The following is a 20,505-nucleotide window of genomic DNA, read 5'->3' as shown; positions in this document are numbered from 1 at the left end:
CATATTGTAATATCTAAGTAATCATCTTGAAATATTTGACATTAATAATTGTAATATACACACATCTTATTGTGAGGTTGATTTCACATACACTACTTCGACGTTAGCTTGTCTACATACTCGAGCATAGCCAATTTAAATTAACCTTAGCGATGCATACAGTTCCTACCTACATAATAAAATATCTCTCTAAGTTACAAGGATGACCTTATTTTATCAACCTCAAACAGAAGCCGTTTGTTCTACAGTATTATCCCACTTAACGCTTAACACTTGTCTATTTCGTTTTAACCTTTATATATACGGTCTATGGTTTTAACTTGGAGGCTACAATTAGCATCGTTAGCACCGATGTAGCTAGCACACGCTTACACGCTAACACATTCATTATGTAGCTGATTAAAATCATAAACACATAAATAAAGTACTCGAATTTCACTTACCGCAAAACGGCATTCATGCACCGTCTGTTTTAACCGCAGAGCGAGTCACAATAGTCCGATATATAAGCATGAAGAACAAACAAACACGGCCGGGGTCAAGTTGTGTTCCCTGGATGAACTGACCAGGCAGAGTCCATGTAGCTTCACGGATGGAGCAGCTAGCAGAGAGACAAGAAGCTAACAGCAGCAGTCACTTGACAGAGCTGTCACTCAATGTGACCACGCCCTAATTTATGCAAAAACTTGAAGACCTAATATAAATAAAAGGGTCGCGTTAGAAAACAATTCACTCACAGATTCATAATCATGAAGGTGGAATCTAACTATATCTATAATAAAATGTATTGCAGCCAGGGGTAGAAACATGTTTTTTTAGGCTGTAAAATTGGGCATTTTAACATGGGGCTCTATGGAAATTGCTCCTTTCTGCAGTCAGCGCCTATCGGCCAATATATGAACTGCAGTTTGTGGCACTTCCGTATTGGCGTCCCGGCTCTTCCCCAGAGTTTGCCGCTTGGTCGCGACCCCCACTTTGGGAACCCCTGCTCTAGTGTACAGTTGCTTTAGCCTGTAGGAGCTAGTAAGCCTACTATTTGATTTGTTTTAGATAGGCACAACATGTTTCATATGCAGACCTTATTTTCCTTTTCCATGTTAAAATAAAAAATGTTTCAGTGGTACCGCTGAGAAAGAGTCATTTATTTTGGTCATGGAAAATTAGGTAAAGGTCATGGAGAAGTCATAGAAAGTCATTGAAAATCATTGGTGAAAAAGTGTATGAACCCTGAACTATTATGCCGTTGAAATGTCCCCTCAGGTGGTCCCGGTGCTGCTGTCGGGTCTGAAGCTGCTCTCCTGTCTGAATCCGTGCGACCTGGAGGAGGTGCGTCACTACAGAGACCCTCCTGAAGGAGTGGTGAGGATCATGGACGCCGTCTGTCTGCTTTTCAACCGTCCGCCGGGCTGGGAGAGTGCCAAGCAGCTGCTGGGACAAGACAACTTCTTCCAGGTGGGGAACCAGGTTTAAAAATAACAACAAACAGATTACAGGGGCAATAGACCCTCTGCATTACATTCATGCACACAATGTACACAATATATATTTTTTATTATTACTGCACATATTTTATTTCATTCTATTTCAATGTACCGTCATTTTCGGACTATAAGCCGCGCCTTTTTTCCCATTTTTCGACCCTGCGGCTTATATAACGGTGCGGCTAATCTATGGATTTTTACAGCTAACGGCCACTAGGGGACCTCCTAAATCTATGGATTTTTACAGCTAACGGCCACTAGGGGACCTCCTAAATCTATGGATTTTACAGCTAACGGCCACTAGGGGACCTCCTAAATCTATGGATTTTACAGCTAACGGCCACTAGGGGACCTCCTAAATCTATGGATTTTACAGCTAACGGCCACTAGGGGACCTCCTAAATCTATGGATTTTACAGCTAACGGCCACTAGGGGACCTCCTAAATCTATGGATTTTACAGCTAACGGCCACTAGGGGACCTCCTAAATCTATGGATTTTACAGCTAACGGCCACTAGGGGACCTCCTGAATCTATGGATTTTACAGCTAACGGCCACTAGGGGACCTCCTAAATCTATGGATTTTACAGCTAACGGTCACTAGGGGACCTCCTAAATCTATGGATTTTACAGCTAACGGCCACTAGGGGACCTCCTAAATCTATGGATTTTACAGCTAACGGCCACTAGGGGACCTCCTAAATCTATGGATTTTACAGCTAACGGCCACTAGGGGACCTCCTAAATCTATGGATTTTACAGCTAACGGCCACTAGGGGACCTCCTGAATCTATGGATTTTACAGCTAACGGCCACTAGGGGACCTCCTAAATCTATGGATTTTACAGCTAACGGCCACTAGGGGACCTCCTAAATCTATGGATTTTACAGCTAACGGCCACTAGGGGACCTCCTAAATCTATGGATTTTACAGCTAACGGCCACTAGGGGACCTCCTAAATCTATGGATTTTACAGCTAACGGCCACTAGGGGACCTCCTAAATCTATGGATTTTACAGGTTACAGTCCACCACCTTTAACTCTATGGGCTCTATGGCCGGTCCGCGCCCCCCACCTTTAAGCGGCGGGCTCCAGCAGGAAAAGCTGGAGGCCGGAAAGAGTGAGACAGGTAGCGCGCAAAAGTAAAAGTGGAACCGAGAGTGGTACGAGAGACAGAACGAGAGCAAGACAGTTTGTGCAAAGGAAGAGCTTCAAAAATAGCCAAAGCTAAGTGGTTAAATGATTGTGACGCTATTAACTAATTTTGCTGGGGAACCCCTAGCACTCCCTCAAGGACCACTGGTGGTCCCCGTACCACTGGTTGAAAACCACTGCTGTAGATCACTGCCGGTACGTGCGCTGGGAGCGCACCGTTTAAGTTTGAAAGTTGAAAAGTTTGTGTGTCTGAAACGCTATGTGATACAGTACAGTTTACACAGCACAGTACATGTTCTGTAGCTACTATTGCACTAAATGGTAACACTTGAATACGTTATGCAAATATGAAACTTGTTTGTTGAAATGTTAATAAATGGGAGCTTCCTCAAACAGCCATCTCTTTCCCGACAATCCCCTCTGTGCGCGAACCCTTACATATGGTAATTAAACATTAAAACACCTGCGGCTTATAGTCCAGTGCGGCTTATATATGTACACATCATTCAATTTAGCTGCTGCGGCTTATATTCAGGTGCGCTTTATAGTCCGAAAATTACGGTATATACTAACAAAGCACTTATATACTAACAAAGCACTTATATACTAACAAAGCACTTATATACTAACAAAGCACTTACATACTAACAAAGCACTTATATACTAACAAAGCACTTACATACTAACAAAGCACTTACATACTAACAAAGCACTTAGATACTAACAAAGCACTTATATACTAACAAAGCACTTATCTACTAACAAAGCACTTATCTACTAACAAAGCACTTAGATACTAACAAAGCACTTATATACTAACAAAGCACTTACATACTAACAAAGCACTTATATACTAACAAAGCACTTACATACTAACAAAGCACTTACATACTAACAAAGCACTTAGATACTAACAAAGCACTTATATACTAACAAAGCACTTATCTACTAACAAAGCACTTATCTACTAACAAAGCACTTATATACTAACAAAGCACTTACATACTAACAAAGCACTTATATACTAACAAAGCACTTACATACTAACAAAGCACTTACATACTAACAAAGCACTTAGATACTAACAAAGCACTTATATACTAACAAAGCACTTATCTACTAACAAAGCACTTATCTACTAACAAAGCACTTATATACTAACAAAGCACTTACATACTAACAAAGCACTTACATACTAACAAAGCACTTAGATACTAACAAAGCACTTATATACTAACAAAGCACTTATCTACTAACAAAGCACTTATCTACTAACAAAGCACTTATCTACTAACAAAGCACTTATCTACTAACAAAGCACTTAGATACTAACAAAGCACTTATCTACTAACAAAGCACTTATCTACTAACAAAGCACTTATATACTAACAAAGCACTTATCTACTAACAAAGCACTTAGATACTAACAAAGCACTTATATACTAACAAAGCACTTATATACTAACAAAGCACTTATCTACTAACAAAGCACTTATCTACTAACAAAGCACTTACATACTAACAAAGCACTTACATACTAACAAAGCACTTATCTACTAACAAAGCACTTATCTACTAACAAAGCACTTATCTACTAACAAAAGCACTTATCTACTAACAAAGCACTTAGATACTAACAAAGCACTTATATACTAACTAAGCACTTATATACTAACTAAGCACTTATCTACTAACAAAGCACTTATCTACTAACAAAGCACTTATCTACTAACAAAGCACTTAGATACTAACAAAGCACTTAGATACTAACAAAGCACTTATATACTAACAAAGCACTTATATACTAACAAAGCACTTATATACTAACAAAGCACTTATATACTAACAAAGCACTTAGATACTAACAAAGCACTTAGATACTAACAAAGCACTTAGATACTAACAAAGCACTTATATACTAACAAAGCACTTATATACTAACAAAGCACTTATCTACTAACAAAGCACTTATCTACTAACAAAGCACTTATATACTAACAAAGCACTTATCTACTAACAAAGCACTTATCTACTAACAAAGCACTTATCTACTAACAAAGCACTTATATACTAACAAAGCACTTATCTACTAACAAAGCACTTATCTACTAACAAAGCACTTATCTACTAACAAAGCACTTATCTACTAACAAAGCACTTAGATACTAACTAAGCACTTATATACTAACTAAGCACTTATATACTAACTAAGCACTTATATACTAACTAAGCACTTATATACTAACTAAGCACTTACATACTAACAAAGCACTTACATACTAACAAAGCACTTACATACTAACTAAGCACTTATATACTAACTAAGCACTTACATACTAACAAAGCACTTATATACTAACTAAGCACTTATATACTAACTAAGCACTTATATACTAACTAAGCACTTACATACTAACAAAGCACTTATATACTAACAAAGCACTTATATACTAACTAAGCACTTATATACTAACTAAGCACTTATATACTAACAAAGCACTTATATACTAACTAAGCACTTATATACTAACTAAGCACTTATATACTAACAAAGCACTTATATACTAACAAAGCACTTATATACTAACAAAGGGCTTCTATACTAACAAAGCACTTATATACTAACAAAGCACTTACATACTAACAAAGCACTTATATACTAACTAAGCACTTATATACTAACTAAGCACTTATATACTAACAAAGCACTTATATACTAACAAAGGGCTTCTATACTAACAAAGCACTTACATACTAACAAAGCACTTATATACTAACTAAGCACTTATATACTAACTAAGCACTTATATACTAACAAAGCACTTATATACTAACAAAGGGCTTCTATACTAACAAAGCACTTATATACTAACAAAGCACTTACATACTAACAAAGCACTTATATACTAACTAAGCACTTACATACTAACAAAGCACTTATATACTAACTAAGCACTTATATACTAACTAAGCACTTATATACTAACAAAGCACTTATATACTAACTAAGCACTTATATACTAACAAAGGGCTTCTATACTAACAAAGCACTTATATACTAACTAAGCACTTATATACTAACAAAGCACTTATATACTAACAAAGCACTTATATACTAACTAAGCACTTACATACTAACAAAGCACTTATATACTAACTAAGCACTTATATACTAACAAAGCACTTATATACTAACAAAGCACTTATATACTAACAAAGGGCTTCTATACTAACTAAGCACTTATATACTAACAAAGCACTTATATACTAACAAAGCACTTAGATACTAACTAAGCACTTAGATACTAACTAAGCACTTACATACTAACAAAGCACTTATATACTAACAAAGCACTTAGATACTAACTAAGCACTTACATACTAACTAAGCACTTATATACTAACAAAGCACTTAGATACTAACAAAGCACTTATATACTAACAAAGCACTTACATACTAACAAAGCACTTATATACTAACAAAGCACTTACATACTAACAAAGCACTTATATACTAACAAAGCACTTATATACTAACAAAGCACTTACATACTAACAAAGCACTTATATACTAACAAAGCACTTACATACTAACAAAGCACTTATATACTAACAAAGCACTTATATACTAACAAAGCACTTACATACTAACAAAGCACTTATATACTAACAAAGCACTTAGATACTAACTAAGCACTTACATACTAACAAAGCACTTAGATACTAACAAAGCACTTATATACTAACAAAGCACTTACATACTAACTAAGCACTTATATACTAACAAAGCACTTACATACTAACAAAGCACTTACATACTAACAAAGCACTTATATACTAACAAAGCACTTATATACTAACAAAGCACTTACATACTAACAAAGCACTTATATACTAACAAAGCACTTATATACTAACAAAGCACTTACATACTAACAAAGCACTTACATACTAACAAAGCACTTAGATACTAACTAAGCACTTACATACTAACTAAGCACTGATATACTATCAAAGCACTTAGATACTAACAAAGCACTTATATACTAACAAAGCACTTACATACTAACTAAGCACTTATATACTAACAAAGCACTTACATACTAACAAAGCACTTACATACTAACAAAGCACTTACATACTAACAAAGCACTTATATACTAACAAAGCACTTATATACTAACAAAGCACTTAGATACTAACAAAGCACTTATATACTAACAAAGCACTTAGATACTAACTAAGCACTTATCTAAAGCCAGTTGAGTAGCACTTGAAATGTTTTGGCTCTATGAAACCTGATGTACTTATATGATTCTGTTTTCTTCAAGTTTGTATCTTCTTGGTCGAATGCACTTATTGTAAGTCGCTTTGGAGAAAAGCGTCAGCTAAATGAAATGTAATATAATATAATTTAAAAACATGAAAAATGTTTTAAAATAATAATAAAAAGATAACAGGGGTAATAATGTACAGACAGTAAAGCAGCCACCAAAGGAAACGGTGTAATTGATGGTGCTATTATTATAATTAGCTGTCTTGCTAATGCTCTGATTCTCTGCAGGAGTTGGAGTTCTTTGAGCGCTGCAGTGTGACAGCAGACCGTCTGCAGCAGCTCGCTCTCATGGTGCACAGCCCTCAGTTTGTCCCAGAGTCGGTGCAGGGGGTGAGCAGAGCCTGCGAGTCTCTGTGTCTCTGGGTGAAGGCCGTGTTCCAGTGCTGCTGCATGCAACAACAGCTGGAGCTGAAGCAGCAGATGGAGGCCACGGCCAGACACACTCGAGCCAAACTGAACCGCCTGGAGCTGCAGAAGAACGAGGCGAAGCGGCGTCAGGAGGAGGAGAAGATACAGCTGGAGGGGGTGAGAGAAAAACTGAAGGAGACAGAGAAGAGGATGCAAATAGCGGAGAGATCAGAGAGAGAAGCTGCTGCTGCTGTGGAGAAGATGGAGACACTGTTCACAGAGTGGAGGGCTGCTAAACAGGTAACATGGAGTCACAAGAGTTTATTGCAAACACAAATCAGATAGCTTGGTCTTCCAACTAAATACATATTAGTGTTAGTGTATATTCTCAAAATATACCTGTGCATGAACACTTTTTTCCTCCAGTGTCTCGCCTTAAATATGCCTCGTATGTACTGTGTTGGCGTATCTTGTGATGTAATATCTTGTGATATATTTACAATAAATTTTTTTATGATATTATAGTTTTCTTAAAATACATTTCTATCTTTGTTTTTAGTTTTTGTTTTGTACATTAGAGAAATTAAAAGACTAGAACTAAACAATCCAACATGTAAACATCTCAAATAGAAATAAAATAGCATTAAAAAATATACATATGGAAATAACAATGTACAGTACCAAAATATAAAGCAGGATATTATATATACATAAGTATGTGAGGAATGGAATATTACATATTAGATTGAATATAAATGTAAAATGTACAGTGTGATTTTGAGTCCAGTTGTCCAAGAGAAGCTATGGAGCAGATAGTTCTCTGCCAGCCAAAGGTGATTTGTTATATATATATATTTCAGTTTCTGATTCTGATATGAGGCTAAATGGTGTTCTCGGTGCTCCCCTCAGGAGGCGGAGTCAGATCACAAGTCGTTATCAGGAGACGCTCTCCTGCTCGCCGCCATCATCTCTTATCTGAGCCCGTTTGGACCTGACACTCGTTCAGAGCTGCTGAACAAGTGGAGGGATCTGAGTCAGACTGGAAGCATCAAACTGACCCTAGATGACCCTCGAACCCCCCTGTTCACCCCCCATGCTTCTTCTTCTTCTCACCCTCCTCTGGGTTTCTTCCCCATCCCAGTGTCAAAGAGGCTTCCTGTGGGGCGGGTGTTAGGGGGTCTGCAGGAGTCTTTTCCCAATGAGAGGATGCTGGTGATGCTGCTGCTGTCGGGGAACACGAAGAGGGACTGGGTGCAGCGCTGGAACCTGCTCACTGACACCCAGACACACCTGGATATCCTGTCGAACAGCTGCATACACACAGGTAGGGACTCACACACATCCTCGGTTGTTTTAAAGGTCTCCTACAGTGACGTGCGGTGAGGTTCATGGCTGGTGAGGCACTGACTCTTTCAGAGTCAGATTTACAAATATTATAGCCTATTTTGACCTTAATTGAAATATTCTGTTATTTCAAAAGCTTTTTTAGTCTGATGCTATGATTAATTTTAAACAGACCGATCAACAAAAGGATACCCAAAATCTAAATATTGGATTGTTCTTTCTAAGTAAGATCCCATTTTCATTACAGTTGTGGTCTTACCTTGACTTGAAGATGAAGTCCATGCTATCCTTCTGGACAACAATCTCTATTACTGTTTTGTAAAAGTCCTCCTTATCTTCCTGTAGTTTCAAAAGTCTAGTTTGTTGTTTGCGGTAGAATAACAGTAGCAACAGGAACCTGTGGGCTCACGTGCGCCCCCTTCAGTGCGGCAGAGGTTATGGCTGCCTCCCCTGGTGCTTTTTTCATTGCCGTTGTACGATGAGACCAGCGAGCCTAAATATCATATATATGTGAAATAAGTTATTTAGAGACTATGGATGGCGAGGATAAATGTAATAAAGGGATCTACAAACATTACATTGGTGACATACAGTGAGATGGGAACAGGCATGCGCTTAGGGCCCGCTTTCCAGCCAGTTTCTGTGGGGTGACGCATTCTGAGGTGAGGCAGAGTTCATCTGTGCCTCACCTCACCCCACAGTAAATGGCTTGAGCGCGCTCACAAAATAAGTGGCCGCGCTAAATTAGTGCCCGCGCTCCAGCAAGTTACTGTGGGCTTACGTGAGGCAGTGCTCGTGCCTGCCTCACTTCTCATCGCTCCCGTAGCGGAGCTCGGCAAATTTGCTGATTTTGACTATAAAATAAGATTGGAATCATACAGAAATCACATTTACACAAGATCAGTGGAGACATTTTATTATTATTACTATTTAGTTTTTCTTTAATTGTTTTTCCGTTACATTGGAGTATGACAGGTGAGGCTCTGCCTCCCCTGCCTCCACTGACTGCACGTCGCTGGTCTCCTATCATGCAAAATGCACTTTTTGATGTCTTTTATACATAAATATGTGTCCCCGGTGTGTCAGGAGACTCACAAAGTGTCAGAAAATAAAACCCTCTCTCTTTTCCTCCGTACCCACATCTCTAAAAAACGGGGGAACAACGGAGCTGATCCAGATTTGCTGCCGATATGACGTAATATCGGAAATGTGTGCTTTACACATTAATTCATGATTTCTGGAGTAAAAAGCTAATGTTGGGCTATAAAGGAACTACAGCACGGTCACATGACTTCACGTCACCACCGCTAAGCTAAAGGTGGCTAATGTTGGGCTATAAAGGAACTTCAGCACGGTCACATGACTTCACGTCACCACCGCTAAGCTAAAGGAGGCTAATGTTGGGCTATAAAGGAACTACAGCACGGTCACATGACTTCACGTCACCACCGCTAAGCTAAAGGTGGCTAATGTTGGGCTATAAAGGAACTACAGCACGGTCACATGACTTCACGTCACCACCGCTAAGCTAAAGGTGGCTAATGTTGGGCTATAAAGGAACTACAGTACGATCACATGACTTCACGTCACCACCGCTAAGCTAAAGGTGGCTAATGTTGGGCTATAAAGGAGCTACAGCACGGTCACATGACTTCACGTTACCACCGCTAAGCTAAAGGTGGCTAATGTTGGGCTATAAAGGAGCTACAGCACGGTCACATGACTTCACGTCACCACCGCTAAGCTAAAGGAGGCTAATGTTGGGCTATAAAGGAACTACAGCACGGTCACATGACTTCACGTCACCACCGCTAAGCTAAAGGTGGCTAATGTTGGGCTATAAAGGAGCTACAGCACGGTCACATGACTTCACGTCACCACCGCTAAGCTAAAGGAGGCTAATGTTGGGCTATAAAGGAACTACAGCACGGTCACATGACTTCACGTCACCACCGCTAAGCTAAAGGTGACTAATGTTGGGCTCTAAAGGAACTACAGCACGGTCACATGACTTCACGTCACCACCGCTAAGCTAAAGGTGACTAATGTTGGGCTCTAAAGGAACTACAGCACGGTCACATGACTTCACGTCACCACCGCTAAGCTAAAGGAGGCTAATGTTGGGCTATAAAGGAACTACAGCACGGTCACATGACTTCACGTTACCACCGCTAAGCTAAAGGTAGCTAACCACAGACCTGATTTCAGGATATCAACCAAAAACACATTCAGAAAACTATTGACCTCCAGACCAGGGGACAGGAATTGATGAAATGCTTCTCATGAAAATGATCCTAGTTGTGAGTTGAGTTGGGTACGCTTCTTTTCGCCACCTTGCTGGCTCCCAAATAAAAGTATCCCTAACTTCCTCGGTTTCTTTATTAACCCCTTTTTCTATTTGGTTTGCAACATTAGCTCTGCACCAAATCAAATCAAATCAAGTTTTATTTATATAGCACATTTTTAAAACGATTTTTGGTCGAGCCAAAGTGCTGCACATATAATAATTACCTTACAGTAAGGACACTTTACAACAAATACAACAGCACAGTTTGTACAGAATATCAGTATGAGAAAACGACACCCTCTGTCCTTAGACCCTCTGTCCTTAGACCCTCTGTCCTTAGACCATCTGTCCTTAGACCCTCACATCGTACAAGGAAACACTTCAGAGAGAAACCCCACAGTTTAAAGGAACATGGGAGAAACCTCAGGGAGAGCAACAGAGGAGGGATCCCTCTCCCAGGACGGACAGACGTGCAATAGATGCCGTGTGTAAATCGAAGAGATAATACATTTTACAGCATAGGTAGACCGAATGTTTGGAAATGCATGTGTCTACAATAAGAAGATGAATCCACGAGGATGTCAAGAACAATCCTGTGGGAGCCATCAGGGAAGCAGCATGACGACTAACAGCCAGTTGGGTTAGAGATTCAAAGGTTTTATCATCAGATGCTCAGCAGCTACAGTGTAGAAATGGCAATGCAATTCTTCTGACCTGAGCTCCTCCAACAATGCAACATATATAATAACATACAAAAATACAAATAAGAAATAGTGCAAGAAGTCTATATTGCGGCAGTAATCTTTCAAACAAAGTGCCGTGAGGGACTAAACAAGAGAAAAACACTGTGGACGCGCAAAAACTCAGTCTTTCCAACAGTATGCGTTTGACCTTTTATTTTTCAAGCAAAAGTTCAATAGTCCATATCCATATATTCTTTTATGCGTGCATGTGTGCATGCGTGCGTGCGTGCGGTCAACAAAAATTGTCCTTCTCCAGCTCACTCCCCCTCCATCTATCACAAAGTGTGCAGGTAAAAGCAACCGGATATAACCGCAAACGTCACCACCCAAATCCTTTGACACGCCCACCACCTATAGTGACTCAAAAACATGTACCGTAATCAGAGATGGGGTCGTTACTAAAAAAAAGTAATATATTACATATTACATATTACTTTAAAAAAAAGTAATATATTACACTACTTCGTTACTCTCTACATAAAGTAACTCGTTACTTTACTCGTTACTTTACTCGTTACTTTACTCGCAGGGCCGGCCCGCCCCTCCCTACAGGCAGATCACGCAGACTGCTAAAGTTTCAAATGTTCTCTTTAGTTCAGTTTCCATTGTCGCATAAGACTGACCCAGATAGCTCTGACTATGGCTGTCCTCTGTCTCCTGCTATCTGTATTTTGCGCAGTATATCTCTGAACGATGCGATGGTGATTCCACTGTGCAAATGGGCAACATTACCTCTACTATGAAGGATGCTACAAGCCTGTCCATTTCTGCTTTGGTTACCGGTCCTCCAAATTCTAATTTGTGCTGCTTCGGAGTCGGCGGCGGCGACTCACAACATCCTCACTCTGGGTTCGGGGGTCCTTAGCTATTAGCTTCACCTTAGCATGTGTTCTTTGCAGGTGTTTGTTGAGGTTTGACGTGGTGTTTGCAGCAGTGGATAACAGCTTCTGGCCTGGACACAGTTTGCACCTCACCGTCACATTCGTGTCTATTCTTCGGACGAACTCAAAATAATGGGCATACCTCCACCCCTCGAAAGTTATCGCTGACTCTGCCATGTTTATGCAGCACTGCACGTGGAGATGTGGACGCGCAAGTCGCGCAGATTACGTACATATAAACCTGCGGCGGAAACCCCTCTTGTCTGTCAGTGTGATTATGACTGATTTTATAAAAGTAACGAAGTAACGCGTGTCGGGGCAATGTTAGTAACTGTAGTGTGATTACTGAATTATAAAAGTAACGCGTTACACTACTCCGTTACCGACAAAAGTAATATTACTTTGTAACGCGTTACACCCAACTCTGACCGTAATAAACACAGAAACTACTACTTCAAATGTGGCTCCTACATTCCGGCCCCTAATTATATCAACATAATAATTACACAACTGAAAAATGATGTAGGAGACAATCAAGGAAAAAACTTTTAAGGATAAAAACGTCCTTTGTTAAAGTGTCCTTTTCTTCTTTAGGCAAAAAAAATTGAAAAATAAAAAATAAAATAAAAATATATAGTTTGTTAGCCTATGAAGGAGTGATCTTTACTATCACTTAGTAAAAAGTCGGAAAAAACGTCAATGTCAAGGTCTATGAAGTTCAATAACCCACTAATTTCCTCACGGCTCTTCTGCTTCCTGTAGAAGGCAGATCTTTGTGATAGGCCTGTCTAGATAGCTAGTTTTTGTCTTCACTCGCACCTGACGTACAAGTCCTCTTCTGTCTGGAATGGTTTGTACAATCCTTCCTGTAAGCCATGAGTTGCGAGGTGCTGAGTCATCAACTATGAGCACAATATCTCCTGGTATGAAGTTGCGCTTGACATTTGACCACTTCTGTCGTTCCTGGAGTAGAGGCAAGTACTCCTTAATCCATCGTTTCCAAAACAAGTCTGAGATGTACTGAACTTGTTTCCATCTTCGACGAGCATATATGTCCTCTTTATGAAACAGTCCAGGTGGAAAAGATGGCTTGGTTTTTAGCAGCAAAAGATGGTTAGGGGTTAGTGCTTCCAAGTCATTGGGATCTGTGGATGCTCTTGTTATGGGACGGCTGTTGATGATGGATTCGGCTTCACAAAGAACCGTGTGAAGGCACTCTTCATCAAGGTTCTGTGCCTTCAGGCTGGAATTCAGAACCTTCCTCACAGATCTGATCAACCTTTCCCATACTCCTCCATGATGGGATCCAGTAGGGGGATTGAAAGTCCACTTTATTCCTTTCTGAAGGAGGGTGTTGTTGATTTTAGCAATATTCAACCTTTCTATTGCCTCTCTCAATTCACGCTCAGCTCCGACGAAGTTGGTTCCATTATCTGAGCGTAATTCCAATACTTGTCCACGTCTTGCGATGAAGCGTCGAAAAGCATTAACAAAGGAATCTGTATCCAAGGATGAAGCTCCTTCGATGTGGATGGCTCTTACTGTTAAGCATGTGAAGAGAACACCATACTTTTTAACTGTACTCCTTCCTCGCTTGACCTCAAAAGGTCCAAAATAGTCAACTCCAACACGAGTGAATGGAGGTTCATCTGGAGAAACTCTGTCTCGAGGTAAATCTGCCATTTGCTGCATTCCTGGAGCTCCATTTAGTCGCCGACAAACAATACATTTTGACAGGGTTTTAGTTATAGCCACACTAGCACCAGGAATCCAGTATCTTTGTCGCAGGCTAGATAGCATGTGGTTACGACCACCGTGTCCCACATCTTGGTGTACTTGCCGTAGAATGATGTCAGAAATGTGAAGATCTTTTGCCAATATAGCAGGATGTTTAGATTCTTCAGGCATTGCTGCTCTACTGAGACGTCCTCCCACTCTCAGAACACCATCTTCAAGTACTGGGTTGAGCTTGTAGATGTGACTAGTCCTTTTCACACCTTCTCCCTTTTGCAAGCCTTTGATTTCCTCAGGAAACCTTTTTCTTTGGCAAAAGCAGATAATTTCTTTCTCAGCTTTTCGGAGGTCCTCAATAGAAAGAAAACCAGAGACCACCTGAGCCTTGATAGTCTGCATTTCCTTTTTCATCTCTCGGTCTTGTTGTTCCTTATTTAAGCCAGACTGAGCAAGAGTCAGACTCAATTGCTTCCTCTTTCGACTAAGGCACAGCAGCAGGTTTTTCAACCTAAGGATCCAACCAACCGTCTTCTTCAGGTGGATCCAAGAAGAGAAGTGATTGATCAATCGGGTTACAGCATCCATCTCTTTTTCAACCTGCACAGCGTTCACATTCAGACTTATCTTGACCTCAGGGTCTTCTGGTGCCATTTCAGAGCCATCAGGGTTCACAGGCCACTGTTCTTCAGGTCCAGTGAGAAACTGAGGTCCAGACACCCATGTGTCATCTTTCAGGAGCGTTTCCACTTTGACTCCCCTGGAAGCCCAGTCGGCAGGATTGCTTGCGGTGGGAACATATCTCCACTGAGATGGATTTGATACGCTGCGTATTTTTGAAACCCTGTTTGCGACGAAGGTTCGAAACCTTAAGGTCTCATTACTGATGTACTTTAATACGGAAGTACTATCAGTCCAAAAGATGGAGTCTTTAAGTTGCATTTGCAGCTCCTTCCTACACATCTTGTCCATACGACTTGCAACCACGGCAGCCGTCAATTCCATTCGAGGGATGGTTATTGGTTTCAATGGGGCCACTCTAGCTTTTCCCATAATGAAGACACAGTGCACTTGTCCTTTGATGTTATGTAATAACAGGTAAGTCACTGTTCCATAGCCGTCTTCACTTGCATCTGCAAAGTGGTGTAGCTGAGCAGAGGTCACTTCCCCAAAATCCACCGGTTTTAGGCATCTGTCAACTTTAAACTCTTCGAGATTGCAGAGCTCCTTCAGCCAACTTTTCCACTCTTGTGCAGCTGAGGCTGGTATAATATCATCCCAACCAAGTTCCCTTCTGCACAAGTCTTGAAGAATCATCTTGGCTGATAGGACCACAGGTGCCAATATTCCTAATGGGTCAAAGATTGAGCTGACCATGGAAAGGATCCCTCTTCTGGTTATGGGTTTGTCCTTGATCATGATCTTGAACTTAAAGACATCTGACTCAACACACCACTGTACGCCCAATACTCTTTCCACAGGGAGTGTGTCATTATCCAAGTCCAGATCCTTAACTTATTTCGCTCTCTCCATCGAAGGTATAGCAGCAAGCACGGTACGTCTGTTGCTAATCCACTTTGTGAGATGAAAACCCCCTTGAGCACAAAGTGCACAAAGGTCATGATAGAGTGCCACTGCCTCCTCCTCTGAGACCACAGATGTTAGACAATCATCAACATAGAAATTGTGCAGGACAGTGTTGATTACTTTGGGGCTGAACTGCTCCCGATGGTCCTCTGCACACTTTCTAAGGGCAAAACTAGCACAACTTGGCGACGATGTAGCTCCAAACAGATGTGCAACCATTCTGTGCTCTTCTAAGTTCTGATGATGATCTCCATTTGGCCACCAGAGAAACCTCAACAGATCTGAATCCTCAGCTGGTACTCGAACCTGATGAAACATGGCTTCAATGTCTGCCATGAGTACAACAGGTTCCTTTCTGAATCTTGTCATGACTCCAACCAGTGTGCTGGTAAGATCTGGTCCCTGTAGGAGCTGCGCATTCAGCGATGTTCCCTGGAATGTAGCTGCACAGTCAAATACGACCCTGATCTTTTTCTTCTTTGGGTGGTATACACCATGGTGTGGTATATACCATACCCTGCCGTCACTGCGTTCCAGATCCACAACTTGCACTTTCTCTGCATAGCCCTTTGAAAGGATGTCATTCATGAAAGCGGTGTAATCAGCATGAAATGAAGCATCTTTATCAAACCTTCTCTTGAGGCTCAGTGTACGTTGTTCTGCTACTCTCCTGTTGTTTGGCATACTAACATCCCTTTTCCTTAAAAGTAAGCCAATGCAGTAATGGCCATCCATCAACTTAGCAGACTTTGTGACGTACTCCATAAAGTGACAGTCCTCTCTTGACGGTCCCATCTGCTCATCCTGACTGCATTCAGGGAAATCAGCCTTTAGCTGCTGCTTCCACAGATCTTCAAGGTTTGCAACAGATATCCTATTGACAGTGACATCTGGCTGTCCACAAGTAATTTCACTACTCCTGTCTCCTCTGAGAGGTCCATTGACAGTCCAACCCAGCATAGTTTTGACTGCGTATGGGCCCCCGTCTACACTCCGAGTAACTTCCCATGGCTCCAGTGCCTCAGGAACATTAGTCCCAATCAACAGGTCCACATCTGAATCAATCTCAGTAATCATTACATGTTTCAGGTGAGGCCATCTCTGAAGGTCTTTCTGCCGAGGAATGTTGCCTCGATGAACTGGCATAGTTTTCTGGGTGTAGGTGTCAGGCAGCTCACAATAATGACTGCTGTCTAATCCAGCCACATGCAGGTCAGAAACAATGTGACTTCCAACTATTTTCTCCTGACCCATTGTCCGAAGGAGAATGTCTGTTCTTCTTCCCCTGAGATTCAGTTTGTTCATCGGCCGCTCCGTGCAGAATGATGCTGAGCTCCCAGGATCCAGGAAGGCATAAGTTAGGAATGTTTCATGTCCCTTCTTAGACTTTACTTGAATAGGCACTATGGAGAGAGTACAATCTGGCTCACCGGCCCCTGTAAGACCACTGGACTGAACGGAGATAAGAGCACTGCTTATAGCTTTTCCTTTAGCTTGCATTGTGTCAGTTTCTTTCTCTTTCTGATAGATATGAAGTATGCTTGGGTGCTTCAGACTGCATACTTTGCACGAGAGGCGTTTCCTACAGGCTTTACTCATGTGCCCAATACACAAGCATCCAAAACACACACCGTGTTCCCTTAAGAAAGCGATTTTCTCACTATGAGCCTTTCTTTCCAGTTGAAAACACAGATCCAGTATATATCTACCTCCACAAAACAGGCAAACACTTGTACCTAGTGAGCCTCTCTCCTTCATTCTTATTTCAGGTTCCACTTTCTTTTCCGCTGTCGTAATAGTAGTAGCAAAGCTGCTTCCCCTCATCCTTGAACGAGGTTCAAACTTAGCTTTCCTCACATCTTTGTTGGCTGCTGGTGGAGTATCCTGTATATCTCCAAACAGTGGATCGCTCACAATATCCACCTGTCTTTCAATGAAATTAACAATATCCATGAATGTAGCTCTCCGGCCCTACCTTTTCTGTAAGTCATAGGCCAGAGTTCTCCATTTGTCCCTATATTTGTAGGGCAACTTTTTTATGATGGCTAGCATATTGCTAGGCATGTTCAACTCACACATGTATTCAAACTCTTCCATGACGTTGCAGCATCCTCTCAGAAAGAGACCGTAAGCTTGCAGAGCTCGCACATCTTCTACTTTTATTGGCTGCCATGAAAGAGCCTTTTCCATGTAGGCCGAAACAATTTTCTGTGCATTACCAAAATGCTCCTGTAGCAAAGCCTTTGCTTTGGCATATCCTCTGTCATGGGCCATATGCTGACAGCTTCTGACAAGCTCCAAAGGCTGCCCCCTGGTGTACTGTTCGAGAAAATACAGGCAGTCTTTAGGGTTGTGAGTCTTCTCCTCAATGCTGTGCTCAAAAGCTCTTATGAATGCTTGATATTGAAACGAAGAGCCATCAAAAATCTGAATTTCTCTTTTAGGCAGAAAAGAAAGAGACTGTTGCTGAACCAACATGGATGTTATTTCATTTTGTCTTTCCAAGACATTAATGAAAGGATTCTGAGCACTGCTGCTTGGTGCTGGTGCTGCTGGGTGATTGCTTTGTTGCTGTAACTGTGGATGTGATTGTGATGAACTTTGATGTATATTGGCCTCTGAGCTTCTTGTGGCTTGATGTTGCAGATGTCCATATTCTGCTTCATGTTCTCTGTGCAAAAACTGTACGTCAGACTGACCACCTGTAGGCCTGTTTGTGTCAGGCACAAATGTTTTTGCTCCAGCACTGAGTATGGCTTCCTTTCGTCCCCTTTCCAAATAAGAATGCATGCCATTGGGACTCACAGATGTGTCACTTGCAGCACGAGACCTTCCAGAGCGTCTTAGCACATTCATTTTAGCCCTTGATGCAGCTATTTCCACTTCCATTTCCAGTTGCTCCCTCTTTTTCCTGAGCTCTTCCTTCTTTTTCCTGAGCTCTTCCTCTTGCTCTTCCTCTTGTTCATCCAATGCATGTTTGTCTTTTAATAACCTTTGTCGTGCCAAGAGAGCGGCCATGTCAGCCTCAGCTTTGGTGCATGATGATGTAGTTGAAACACTGGACCTGGTTCCAGCAGAGCTCCGCTTGCGAGACCCAATGCTTCCTATGTTTGAAACACTGTCGCTTGGTTTTATTTCATCTTGTGCTTCAGAAGTTTCAACATTTCTCCCAGAGTGTTTTGAAACATGAGACGTACTTTGTTGGTGTTCATCAGATATCTCAATTGAGGGAACATGTGCAATGGTGCTGCTCGGTTGTTTCCCAGTTTCAGAAAGCCATTGCTTGACATCGTCGATAAATCCATTATTGTATTTCAGTGTCTTGGCAAACCATACATTTTGTTTTTCCTGTTCGTCTGCAGGAAGAAGAGTTATTACAGACTTGTGTAACAGGGTGGTTTCTTTAACCAGTTGAATTAAATGCTCAAGTTGAGTTTGTATTTGTGAGGCGTTGTCATCCCTTTGCATGAGATCCTTCATTGTCTTAATCACACTTTTCATTTTGTGAACCTTTGATTGACGTTCCTTTTGGAGCTTTTCCATTTTATTTGCCAAAGCCTTGGCAGTGAGTATCGACTCCCTCTTCTGTTCATCCATTTTTGCCACATTGACATCTGAATTTGATCCACTTATTGACATATCCCTTTAATGTTTTAATGAATGAACAACAAATGCTCCAATCCACACAGCCAAACGCTCAGTAAATCACTGCTGCCGACAATAGACAACCTCTAGCGGCACAAACCACCACACGCAAGCAAAAGTCAGTCCCCAATGGACACGCAGCAGTAACTTATTCACACTGTGTTCAAACAAACATTTACACAGCATGAATGAAGAAGTTACATACCGCTCGCTCCTTGCTGTGTGGATTGTCCGTCAGTCTTTATCCTCCCGCGGCAGCACGCTGAAGTTAGTTTCCTTAAGCCGCTCTCCAATACAGCGGCAATCACGGCGTTTCAATGTTTCCTTTTAATTCCACAGCGTCCCAGATCGATCCTAGGAATCCCCGCATATATCCTCGATTTCCGTAGATCCACGCTGTGGTACAAGTCTTTTTGTTGACTTAATATTGCGGCAGTAAACTTTCAAACAAAGTCCCGCGAGGGACTAAACAAGAGAAAAAACACTGTGGACGCGCAAAAACTCAGTCTTTCCAACAGTATGCGTTTGACCTTTTATTTTTCAAGCAAAAGTTCAATAGTCCATATCCATATATTCTTTTATGCGTGCATGTGTGCGTGCATGTGTGCGTGCGTGCGTGCGGTCAACAAAAATTGTCCTTCTCCAGCTCACTCCCCCTCCATCTATCACAAAGTGTGCAGGTAAAAGCAACCGGATATAACCACAAACGTCACCACCCAAATCCTTTGACACGCCCACCACCTATAGTGACTCAAAAACATGTACCGTAATCAACACAGAAACTACTACTTCAAATGTGGCTCCTACAGTCTATATACACGTAAATAAAATATGATACATACAAGAACATAATGTGAAATTAAATATTGTACATTAAGATGAAATTAAATACGGTTTATTGCGGTGATAACTATTTAAATAAATAAGTAGATTGCAAGATGACAAACAGAGGAATGTTTATGGAG

The 20,505-nt window shown here is 41.1% G+C and overlaps 2 protein-coding genes across 2 annotated transcripts in view; both read left to right on the top strand.

The window, feature by feature from the left end:
- LOC117484391 (extracellular serine/threonine protein kinase FAM20C-like) overlaps positions 1-20,505 on the top strand; it is a 157,727-nt gene that overhangs the window by 89,030 nt on the left and 48,192 nt on the right. The gene's annotated exons all lie outside the window — the stretch shown is intronic.
- LOC117484383 (dynein heavy chain domain-containing protein 1-like) overlaps positions 1-20,505 on the top strand; it is a 125,061-nt gene that overhangs the window by 59,010 nt on the left and 45,546 nt on the right. The window contains 3 exon segments of the mRNA XM_034132840.1: positions 1,261-1,452; positions 7,203-7,622; positions 8,232-8,646. Coding sequence (XP_033988731.1) covers positions 1,261-1,452; positions 7,203-7,622; positions 8,232-8,646 — 1,027 coding nt within the window.

This window comes from Trematomus bernacchii, unplaced genomic scaffold (assembly GCF_902827165.1).
Source record: "Trematomus bernacchii unplaced genomic scaffold, fTreBer1.1, whole genome shotgun sequence".
In the NCBI taxonomy this organism is placed as follows: domain Eukaryota; kingdom Metazoa; phylum Chordata; class Actinopteri; order Perciformes; family Nototheniidae; genus Trematomus; species Trematomus bernacchii.
This window is presented reverse-complemented; position numbering and strand designations above follow the sequence as displayed.